The sequence below is a fragment of the Labrus mixtus genome, chromosome 21, assembly GCF_963584025.1.
Source record: "Labrus mixtus chromosome 21, fLabMix1.1, whole genome shotgun sequence".
Lineage (NCBI taxonomy): Eukaryota > Metazoa > Chordata > Actinopteri > Labriformes > Labridae > Labrus > Labrus mixtus.
Genome location: NC_083632.1, coordinates 22171329 through 22183392, shown reverse-complemented (window position 1 = coordinate 22183392; position 12064 = coordinate 22171329). Strand labels below are relative to the sequence as shown.

The window sequence follows — 12064 nt, the reverse complement described above, 5'->3', positions numbered from 1 at the left end:
ATAAGAATGCATGGCTTTCATACAAAAAATGTTTTAATGTGTTGCAAAGAAGTCACTTTGCCATGTGTTATAAGCTTAACAATGAAATTGCGATTAATCGAGCAGTTCTACTTTGCCTTCACCTTTATAACCCGGTCTCCCTGCAGGCATCCAGTCAATTACAAAAATGCCATGCCCTGAAGTATCCTCTATTAATCCCCTCCTTACTCTAAATCAGTCCATCAGTAACTTATTTAACTGTATTGGAAAAGAAAGTGAGAAGCAGGGCAATTTTCTCATACACTTTTTGCAACATGTAGAGACGACCCCCCCCCCCCCCCCTTCTGAGTGTTAAGAAAAGCAATGAATTATAGCTATGAGATTATTTAAAAAATGTAACATTGTAGCATTTAAGTAACAATGATAGAATTTAACGGAGAAATACTTAAGATGGAAAAAACAAGTGTGAACAGGCTTCCAATGTCAGTACTGCTTTAAGAATCCACCAAACAGTTTCACATTAAGCTCATTAGTAATGTAATGTGTTTGATTTACTCAGCATAAAAGAACACGAACAAGAAAGTTGCATTTCTTCTGTTTAAATGATACAAACTCATTTGAGATCAGTGTTGACTCGGTTCTTCCATCCAGGTCATTTTCTTCTTATTGCATTTGAAGCCACCTAAATTGAATCACAATCGTGCTCCTCTGTCTCTCCACAGGACTCTGAACTTAAGCGGACAGTGGACGAGAGCGAGCGCATTAAGCGGGCTTATGGACATTACTTTGACCTGTGCATCGTAAACGACGGCCTTGAGGCAGCATTCAGAAGCCTTCGTTTGGCGCTGGACAAACTGTTGACGGAGCAGCAGTGGGTGCCTGTCAGCTGGGTGTTCTAAGAGTCGACAAAAAGGGTCACAGTTAAGGTGGACGATTAAATACTGGTAGCTCCAGAGGGGCTTTCTCCATGCAGTTAATGTCCGTGGACGTCTGTAGTGAAAGGCCGAGAGTCATGATTCAGTGCAAATGACCAGCCTCATGTAGAGCGTTTTTGTACAAACTTAGTGTTCCTCTGTTGAGCTTGTATTTTATTTTGAAATTATTTTATAGATATGTGTTGAGAAGGATTCAGAGTCCATTCTGAGGTTTAGTGCAAAAGTGTGAGTGAGCGTGTGTAAGTTCTAATAATGTGAACGTAGACTTAGAAAAGAAAAGAATATATTTGGCAGGTAACAGTGCTCTATGAAGGTTGTCTTTAAAGCATATTAAACTTTTTAGCCTTTCCTACTTTATGTAGTGTAATGTTTACATTTGACTGGTAGGTTAAAAGGAAGAAACCAAATGTCCTATTTGTATCAAATCCTCTATTTTACCATTTAATCATACAGTATGATTGTATGTGCTTTATCTTGTATGTCTCCACTTATTTCAAAACTGAACAGCAATAGATAATTTTGAACTGAAACATATACATGATGCAATACATGTACGCACACACAATCGAATGAATCGGAAAATAACGCAACACAATGAGAGCAGTGGAAAACTAATGTTTTGCATTCATCTTGAAGTTTAAAATTTGTTTTTGTTCCATTTTTATGTTGATTATTTGATGTCTTTTTGCTGGTGTTGTTAGTTGGACATCGAGAGGATCAATTGAATGGATCAAAATGTCGTATGGCTGCCCACTTGGTTCTTTTGAAGTTGTGTTTGTAGCACTGAGAACATTTAAACTCTCAAAGGAAAACAATAAAAAAAGCAGTAGCAGCCTGCAGTATGCACTGATTGTATAATGAAAGCATATTCTGTTTTAATACAGGTTGGACCAGTGATAAAAGTGTTTTTTTTGTCATTTTTGGATGTAAAATATTTATCAGTGGCTTCAAGTTCAGACTTACTTTTGCCTTAACATAGATTGAAAGCCAAGGAAAAACTCCATCACTGTTCCTTCATAGAAATATACAAACACTGGTAACTTCTTTAATTTTTAACTCTATGTTCCCTCAACTTGTACGTACCGTATTGTAATAAAGAGAATATAGCCTAACATAGAAATACCTGGTGCTTTGAAGATGCAGCCGCTGAGTTAGATGAAGTTGAACAGCTACACTGTAGTTTGATGCTCACAAAAAAAATGTATTAAAATTGAAAATGTTGAGAACATTGCTTCACTGTCTACTGTTAATATTAATACAAATTATTTCACAAGTTAAAATTACAACATTATATGAAATAAATTATAATACTATCTTTTTATACAGAAAATAAAACACAAGGCGAGTCTTAAAATTATGTGGAGCCTGAAGGTCCCTGGTGTAGCCTCCGCGGGTGTGGGTGGTTGTGGGTGCTGGGTGAGGAGGATGATGGAGGTTGATGCATCCAGTGATGAGGTGCCAGAGGCAGCGTTATCGGATACATCTCGTAGGCAGGTGGTGGGCCTCCTGGCCAAACGCTGGTTAGCTTGGGGTCGAACTGCAGGAAGTTGAGATAAAATTAGCCTGCAGTAACATGGCGGAAAACTGTAGAAATGACAGTGTTTTACACTGTGAAACAATCTTAAAACCTTATAATAACAGACAAACACACCTTTGGCTTTATCTCAAGACTAAAAAAAACCCAATAAATATTCACTTTTGAAAAACATAGCTATTTTGTCATATACGCTTCAATACAATTTGTGCTGTACGGTGAATATAAAACTACTTCTAGCAAACATTTAGCCTAGCACAAAGACACAAAACAGCAAGACAAGGTCACCCCAAGGCTAAAAGAGGCCAAGAACTAGTCTGGCAAATGGCATTATGTAAAACCTGAAAATTTTTCACTGGTTTGTGTATAGATAACAAAAATACATGTAGCCTATACATTTGTTAGCTTTAGCAATGCACTGTGGACAGAGCTAGTTTAGCCGTCTCCCTGTGGTTCCAGGCGCAGTTTGTACAGATTTCATCGAAATATAACAAGTTGACAAGTTGACGAGGGAACTTTTGCTACGCTAGTTGATTCTTGACTCTCTATCTCTTTTGACCAAACAAATCTAGCAGTTTGCCTGTGGTCAGTCTTCATGTTTAGCTAACTTAAGTGGCTTTTAGCTTTAGCTTCATATTTAGTAGGCCTACGCTGACATGAGTATCAAATCTTCTCCTATAATTCAAGAAAAGAAAGCAAATTCCCCAAAATGTCAGAGTATCCATCAAACAGCTCATATGTAATGTATTAAAGACTTTTTCAATAGGAATAAAAAATATTGATTTGAGTATCATCCACTTATTAAACCTGAAGATTGCTCTGCCAGAACTATTTTTTGAGACTGTCCAAATATTTTATCTTTTTAAAGAAGCTCTGTTTCAATAGCTGGTTGTTTAAATGTAAGTTTAGATCTATCTTAACAGTCTTTTGTAGTGAGTGACTGTTTTTAGGGCACACATACCAGTGAGTATGGAGGAGGGTGATCCACGGTGCTGTACCGAGGGGGGAATCTGTTGTAATGTCTGTCCTCTTCTGGGTGATCATCAGACAAAGATATTGAATGCACTACTGAAGATGTGTCATCTTGCCTTGTTGCTATTGTGACATCATATGCTGCTCTTTTCTTCTTTGCGTGCAGATAGAAACAAAGAAGAACCACAGCTATGGACACCGCCAAGACCGGTAATCTAGACACACATGTCCATCAATTAAGACTTGACCATTATTTCTTTATAGAACAATTTTTCTTCTTAAAGGAAAATTTGTTAACTTGACTACTTACAAATACTGAAAGATATTGACTACCACACTCATGGCTGGAAATATGTCAACCTACTGACATAACTGTGAGAGGAGAAAAGAGACATACAGTACATTAAGTGTCGCAGACAATAACTTTGAAATTAAGAAATGTACTTCCACTAACCGAGTGAACAATGATGACGTGTTTATGAGACTAAGAGTGCTAAATGTGCAATCACAGGGTTGTAACCTAAATTGACCCTGCAGTGTTTCATTAACAATGTTTTTTTTAGATACACACAATTGAGTATAATGAACTTTAAACACTCATATACAAAGTTTAAATTACACATCAGAAGCTAAGAAGTTCTACAACAGCCTGTTTGACTTTACACCATGTTTAACAACTGACAGTGGACCTTCATCCTATAAATCTGTCGCTCTTTACAACAATAAAAGGTTTAATCATACAGTTCTAATATACTTTACCCTTATAGCAAATAATTAAGAAGATCACTTTTATTATTATAGTACATTGGGATTAGCTCTTACCTTTGTTTAAGAATCAAAACTCTTCAGAAACTGACCTGTAGGTTGCTATCAAAGGATAATGTGTCACTTGGGGAGGAACACAACTTGAAGAGCTTTTATAGCATTACTGTCTTTTTTAAAGACACAGGACTGAAAGGTGTGCTGTGTGTTTTGTTTTTAGTCTCATTTTAATGACATCATGCATTTTTCTTTTTAAGTAAACAATACGGGCAGGAAAACCATTAACAATGGTATTCATCAGGGGTCCATCTTAAGACCACTTTTGTAGTGTTTGTTCTAGTGGTGTACAAACAAACAAAAAAGATTTGAAGCACAATTTTTATTTTAACACAATGCAATGTTTTCCCCCATGCACAATCTGAATTTGTAGACCGGTTTAAAAAAGTCCTTTGGATTCCTCAGATCTTCACTGGGGAAAAGTTCAGTCTTGTCGGACTAAATGCCATTTAAAAACAGAGGAGGAAGAGGAGGAGGATCACTGGTGCTCTGAGTAAGCTGGAGGGTCTGTGTATGAGGCTGTGGAGTCCAGATAAGATGTTCTTTCAAGCTAGAGAAGAGAAAAGTATAAATTTAATTCTGTTAACTAACACAGTATCTTTTTATGAATGTGACTACAGCTGTGCTGTACCCAGTATGGAGGAGGTGGAGTCACGCTTCTTGAGCAGTATATGGGAGGATCTCTGTAAGGAGGTTGAACATATGATTCATATATGTCCATTACTTCCTCGTCCCCCCGCTGTTCATAAAAAGGAATGATGTAAACAGATGGAGAAATTGTCGTCCTCAGGGGCCAGCCTTCAGCTTCTCTTCGTTGGTTTGCAAAATAGCAACATAAAATCCATAAAACGATACCAAAAACCAACAGGGGGATCCTGAAACAAAGCACAGCTCATCATGTATACAGTGAGGTATGCAGTGATCAAAATGACCTACAATGATTACTTACTCAAACACAGGAAAATAAAAGCCCATGGTAATGTTTCTTCTGTCAGGTTTAACACCTAGAGAAAATGAAAAAATGGACTGACCTTATCTTCAACATTAAGATTGTGATTATATTTTACTGTTTGCTATTTTATGTTTTGTTTTGCAATACAGTCTTACATGGGAAGTGCAAAGGTAGCTCATAACCTCGCAAGTCCTTAAAACACACCCATTAAAGGGAATGTCTCTGAAGCTAAAATACTAAATGCATGAGTGTAAGCTGCACAATCAAAGTAGTATCACAGATCAGATTTTGTATGCACTCGATCTCGACTTTCTTTTTACACAACACAACAGTTCGAAGTTACAGCTGTATAGCTTAAGCAACTTCTTTTTTTTTAAATAAACATCAACAGTTGTTATTCTAGCGACAGTCCTAACTGAACAGTCAAATATAAACCAGAAAAGAAAATATCTTTAGATAGATTTTAATGCTGAACTAAAGCTTACCTTCAAGTACAAGCCATGAACTGCAGGTCAGAGTGTTGACATGAAATGGACATTTTTATAGCCTCATTGGACTGTTTAAAGTAGCGGAGCTCGGGGAGGTGACGTAAAGACGTTATTCCCACTGACACTGGCAGACTGACCTACAGTTCTGAAATAAGAGCCAATAGCTGATTAAGAAACATTGTAATGAAACACATAATAAAGAAGGGCGATGACTTTGCAGGAAAAAAACGAGGATACCAGGGAAACACAAGAGTCAGCTTGAGTCTGAGGAATGCAGACAAGGATTTGTTGAAACACGTTGGAGGAATTCCTGCTGCCAAAATGTTTCTCTTTGAGGAGGATTTTCTCTCACTTGAAGCTCAGATTGTGCAATCCAACATGGATGAAACAGTTCAAGGTTAGACCACTACGCACTTTTTTTAGCTTTTATTCAACCTCTCACAAAAGGTCTGAAAATGCATCACATGACATTTCACGCATGCATCTAATGGTTAAACCCTGCATGTGTCTAAGCACAATGAACTCAATGTTAACTGCACTTTATACAAAAACAATTCTGAAGGAAAGAAATATCATGCTCCACCAAAGTGAACTAAAATGGAGGAGGTGGAGGGGCGGGTGGCACATAAGCAGAGTTGCCCATTTGAGGGGGTGGAGCAGCTCCTGAAAAAAGTTGGGCTGGTGGGGGAGGTGGAGGAGGAAGACCAGCACCTCCTGTGAAAGAAGGAGGAGGTGGAGCAGGAGGAGGTAGAGCGGCGCCCCCTGCTACAGCTGGAGGAGGTGGTGGAGGTGGGTACATGCCATTTGAGGGAGAGTTTGGCTGTGGCGGAGGGGGTGGGGGTAAACACGTGGGTGAAGGCATATTGGGGTCCCAGTCGGAAGAAGGGGGTGGGGGAGGCAGGCTGTCGTTGGTGGGGTTGGAGACGGTTTGCAAGGTGGGGACTGATGGTGGAGGCACAGCGATGCCTAAAGTGGATCTGGAAGAACAAAAGAAAACCAAGTTTGAACCAGTTTGTACTCTAAATCATACAGCTGCTGGTGTTCAGGATGTTCCGACTGAATAAAGAATGGATACCCATGTCAAAGCCAAAATTATGCCCCCAGCCCCCGGCATCTAGCTGCAGTATGAACCCTGCCTCCTCTGTGTTCACAGATAGGACATGGGTCAAAACTTTGAAAGCAAGATGCATGACTGATCAAGTTTTATGAGACCCGGTTTCATTGTTATAGTTAGATATTGTCATGCCATTTTGTGTTCAAGTCATCATTTTTCTGAGAATTGTCCTTTTAATTAGTTATTTGATGTCATGATTGACAGCTCTGTTAACAAATGTGTCTCCTGCAGCGCAGAGTACAGCGTTTTTTCTTAAATGAGCCATTGCCTTTCTGTTGTTTAAGTGGTTTAAATGACTGAAAGTTTCCACTCTGTGGGAATGTTTTATAAACGATTTGAATTGTGTGAAATTAACGTTTAGTTCTCCATATTGCACAGACTGCATGTAAACGAAAAAACATGTATCTTGGCCATCCCATGAATAAACTGCTCTTAGTCTTATTAAGGCAAAGTGGCGATATTAGATACCACTTATCTGTTTTCTATAGTTTTGATCATATTGAGCCAAATTTGAGAGCTTGCTGTAGTCTCATTTATTCTTCTAGATAAGATCTTGATATGAGACAACTGTAATAAATATAAGAGACCTCACACAGGGCTCACTGTTTTGAGACAACAAAAGCTCTTTGTGGTCCTGACTAGTGCTCATTTTTTTGTCTCTGAGACATATTTGAGACATAAACAAGATCTTATCCTAAATTTACTTTGTTATGGGATTGCAGGTGAATTTTGGGCAGCAAGACCTTCCTCGTTGAAAGATTTGCACACTGGAGCAAAGTAATTGTTTATTTTTTGTTTATCATAAAAAAAGAGTAAAGTTGGAGTTTGTCTACATACACAGGGAAGTCGGATGTGCTTTGTATGCTCTCTGTGGTATCTGCTCTCTTTCTGGACGTCTGCTCGGTGAACTGTGGGTAGAAATAAATAAATGTTAAAAAACATAGAAGATCTCTATCCAGCAGTCAGCAATGGTGGATGTCACTCTCACATTTTCTGTACCTCTTTTATTTATTGGTAATAATGCCAACTATGTGTACTCTGTCTTAAATGAAGCATCCAGTTTACCATAAAACAGTGTCCAACGGGGTCCAGGATGGAATATGAAATGGGCACTCTTTGATAGCTTTTCATTGGCTCCTTGCCTGAGGTTGGTGGGGTCAAAAGCTTGGAACAACTCTTGGTTTTGGGAGTAGTAAAAGTACCGATCTCTCTCCTGGCAACCTTCTCAAAGTGGATCGCTGCAGCCTGGATCAGAGAACAATGTAATACAGAAGCAATCCATTTTCAATTCCTTGTTTCCATCAGAGAATATCTCTCAAAGATGTGGCAGCAACAAAGCAAAAAAGAGCCTAGAAACCAAAACAGACTACAGCTTGAGGCACAACAAGTGACCTGCAGGAGAAATGAACACACCGACTTGCACGCTTCTTTGTAACCAAATAAAGAACCAGGTTTGTACTTGAAGAAACACAACATCAATAGTCTTGATATTTTTAAATCTGCAGGTCACACCGTTTTTTTGCTAAGACAAATGCAGTTCACCAATGCAATAGAAAAAAGTAAAATGTACAAACATAGATGGAAAACAAAATAGTGGGTTTTTTTATGTAAACACAAAAGTTTAGGATTTTAAATGATTATTGTTTATCGACAACCAGAAACACAATGTTTAGCCTATTGCCTACAGAAAGGACTTGATGAAATACGTCTAAGGATACCAGATACTACCACCACCCCATCACTTTCTTGTGCAGATCTCAGCTGTGATTCAGGTGAAAGGTGCTCCTCACCAGCGACAGCATGTTAACAGAGGACTCCACATCTTTGACCTGCATGGCCTGAGAGTCCAGCAGCCTCAGCAGGGTGCAGGCCAGGCTGTTGATCTGATATGTCACACTGGCCAGAGATTGGGCAACTAATGCTTTGGCCTCTTCCATAGCCTTGGTGGGATCATCTGCCTGCAGGTTTTTTTAACAGGATAAAAAAAAATGTTTTAAAATAAGATAAGGAAAAACAATTCCAATTTTGGTTATAAAAAAGTAATAATAGCAAAGTATACAAACAGTACAACTTACATACTTCGTTCAAAGCTATAATAGCCTATCAGACATTTCCAAAGAAAAAAAGGAAATGGAGCCTATCATTTTTCAAAATACTAACGATATTTGAATAATATGGAATAATAATAAAGGCTATTAGTAGGCCTATTAAAAGGCTAATGTTGCAGAGTTACAATTGTATAGGCCTACTTCACATTATAAAGGTGTAAGATGTACATTTTGAACTTGAGAGTTTGTCACATAAATTAGACTAAAAAGCTAAAAAGTTTCACAAGAGCTTATTCTTATTAATGGCACCATATCCATATGAAATGTAATATAAAGCATATAAGTAGGCCAACGGGTAACAAAAAGCACGGTTATAATACTCTCATTAAGTTCCTTAAAATATGCATTTATGTAGCCTAGCCTACTTAAGAAGTCAAAATGTACTTCGTTACATCCCAAATGTGGTTAAATGAGGTCATAGAACAATTAAATTAATTGTCCTTTACATGTGATGTCATTGGTGTTTAAAAAATTATATATATAGGCTATATATTTTCAAATATGACTTACCTGAAAGTAATTGTTCTCGCAGTAATCCGCCACTTTAAGGAGGTTGCTGTAATTATCAACGAGACCATTCCTTGCAGCAGGCGCCTCTTGAAATATCTGATTAATAACTTCAGTAAACTTCTTTTGCTCCGTCATTTCTCCCATTTTGCCCTTTAAACATCTACTTAGGCTGTCCGAGGAGGATGCTAAAGGTTTTTTTGGCAGTCAGTCAGTCGAGGCGGAGAGGGGTTTGGTCGGTGGGGAACGCGGAATTAACCTCAGGGGAAACATTTTCTCTGTCAGAGCAGCTGGTCGTGAGGGCAGGGCGTAACATCTGTTTCTTTAAGGGGGTATTGTGTACGTTATATGTTATCACAAGTCATTTTAAAATAAGTTAGAATATAACATATATTATTAAATATACATAACATACTGGGTGTTTAAAATGTCTCATGAACTACTTGTGTTACCTACATAATCCACTAGAGGGCAGTGCAGTCAAGGGGGAAAAGGTGCCTTTCCCATTAAAGTCTGTTATTGAGCTGATAATAGTTGTATCCTGCATTGAGGGTGACTAGGCCTTTGTGATGAATATTAGAGTGGTGCAACAGACACCAAGTAATACAGAAGTATTAGAGGGCTCCCTTGAATATATTTACCGACTAGTAATGCTGAGTTAAATCCTGGTTGTATATATTCCCCTTTCTTAGTTTTGATATTTTTAGTGCTTATTTACTTTGTATTTAATATTATATTGTGTTTAAATTAGCTAATATTGTGTTTTTGCTCATATTGTGTGTTTGGACAACCTGCTGCTGTAACGCCACAATTTCCCAGTTTAGGATCAATAAAGTAATTCCATTTATATAGTTTATTCTATTCTAATTAAATTTGCATGTCTGGTTGATGTTTTAGGAAGAACAAAGTTATAATAAAAATGCAAAGTGTATTATAGACTGTGGTTCAGGATATCCGGTATACACATCAATCAACATCTGTGATTGTGTGTGTGTATTATTTTTACAGTCTATGGTGTGTACTTATGGCGTAGCATAAGTGTTAGCCAGATGTCTAGATGTTTTCAGTGGAGTACATTACAACACATATGATGTGAGGAGTGCACACTCTGCCAGGTGTCAGTTTATCACCACACTTTACACAAACTGGCACTTACCATATTGACCCATGTGACCAACAATAAAGCCATCACATTTTGATAGAGGGCAGCTTTGATACATGACTATCAGATGATAAAATATGTCTGACGAAGAGATAGTTGACTGTTTACATGCTTTTGTCACGAGGTTTAAATAAAGAGGAACAGGATCCGAGTGCAAGCTAAACAGAACAATGTTATTTTTATGATTTAATTTAAACAACAAAAAAAAGCAAACGTTTACGTCTTCAAGTTCCACGTGAAAGTCCATCAAACGCAAACTGAACTCCCAACAGAAATGCCACAGAAGAAAAAACAAGGGCAAAAAGGAGAAATAGAAAAATGGAAACACAGGGAGGTAAGATATAAAATCCACAATGAACAACGGGTGTGGATTTATGAACTGACTCAGAAGGGAACCACAGTGGGACTGAATAGACACTGGAGTAATCAGACACAGGTGAAAACAATCAAGGCAATCGAAATGGAGAGGCAGGAAGAAACAAAGACATGAAATTACAAAATAAAACAGGAAACACTGAAAACTAATCTCAGGAATATGAACAGAAAAATATACAGGAAACAGAGAAACACAAAGATAGAAATGACAAAATGAAACTAACTAATCATAACAGCTTAGGGACTGTCCTTATGTGTCCATAGTTTTTAACAATGAATATATTTTTGGGCTTTTTATGTCTTATGTCTAAAATTGAAAACACCATAGAGATGCCAGGAAATAAGAGGAGAAGTAGGAACAATTGGATGGATTGCAATGAAATTTGACTCCTTAGACTCAAGGTGACTCTTGAACTACAATGACAGCCCCCGTTGAGTCAGAAACAGATTTTATATACATTGACTGTTTTGTTTGCTATGGCAAGCCGTTCAGGAAATTAATATATTGAATGAAACTTTGAATATATTGAATGAAACTTTGAATATAATGAAGTCTGAATATATTGAATGAAACTTTGAATATATTGAATCAAGTTTGAATATATTGAATGAAACTTTGAATATATTGAATGAAGTCTGAATATATATTGAATGAAACTCTGAATATATTGAATGAAGTCTGAATATATGGAATTGAAGCTGATTTCAATTCTCTAAATCCACCAGTTTCATTGTTGTCATCGAAAAGACACCATGCTGAATATGCTGGTTTTGCAAAATGACATCAGCTGAAATATACCAATACTTTGTTGAACGTCAAAACTTTTTTGAAGCAGCTGTTTGTACTCAAAATGATATGAATAATTTGGAATGTAGAATGTGTCACCTTGAAGATCATAGTTCAATTATGGGAACACTTTAACTGCTTAACACTACAAACTTCCATTCCATATATTAAAAGTTCCATTCCATATATTCAAAGTTCCATTCCATATATTCAAAGTTCCATTCCATATATTCAAAGTTTCATTCCATATATTCAAAGTTTCATTCCATATATTCAAAGTTCCATTCCATATATTCAAAGTTCCATTCCATATATTCAAAGTTTCATTCCAT

The 12064-nt window shown here is 37.3% G+C and overlaps 2 protein-coding genes across 5 annotated transcripts in view; one reads left to right on the top strand and one right to left on the bottom strand.

Moving 5' to 3' along the window:
• Positions 1–2140, top strand: part of mpp2b (MAGUK p55 scaffold protein 2b) — a 53862-nt gene extending 51722 nt beyond the window's left edge. For both annotated transcript variants that reach the window (XM_061028015.1, XM_061028014.1), the window contains one exon: positions 702–2140. In XM_061028015.1, the coding sequence (XP_060883998.1) occupies positions 702–878 (177 nt within the window). In that variant the 3' untranslated portion in view covers positions 879–2140. The remainder of the gene's footprint in view (positions 1–701) is intronic.
• Positions 2141–4546: 2406 nt separating this feature from the next.
• LOC132955248 (abl interactor 1-like) lies at positions 4547–9765 on the bottom strand. 3 transcript variants are annotated; one of them, XM_061028016.1, is made up of 8 exons: positions 9412–9765; positions 8584–8751; positions 7859–8038; positions 7631–7701; positions 5677–6656; positions 5189–5243; positions 4871–5114; positions 4547–4789 (listed from the first exon to the last, which is right to left on the bottom strand). In XM_061028016.1, exons 1-5 carry the CDS (start codon positions 9553–9555, stop codon positions 6272–6274), a joined length of 948 nt encoding a protein of 315 aa, XP_060883999.1. In that variant the 5' UTR covers positions 9556–9765; the 3' UTR covers positions 4547–4789; positions 4871–5114; positions 5189–5243; positions 5677–6271. The 3 variants fall into 3 exon arrangements, with proteins under 3 accessions (XP_060883999.1, XP_060884000.1, XP_060884001.1); XM_061028017.1 differs by having other exon boundaries at positions 4871–4922; XM_061028018.1 differs by lacking the exon at positions 4871–5114.
• Between the last annotated feature and the right edge of the window lie 2299 nt (positions 9766–12064).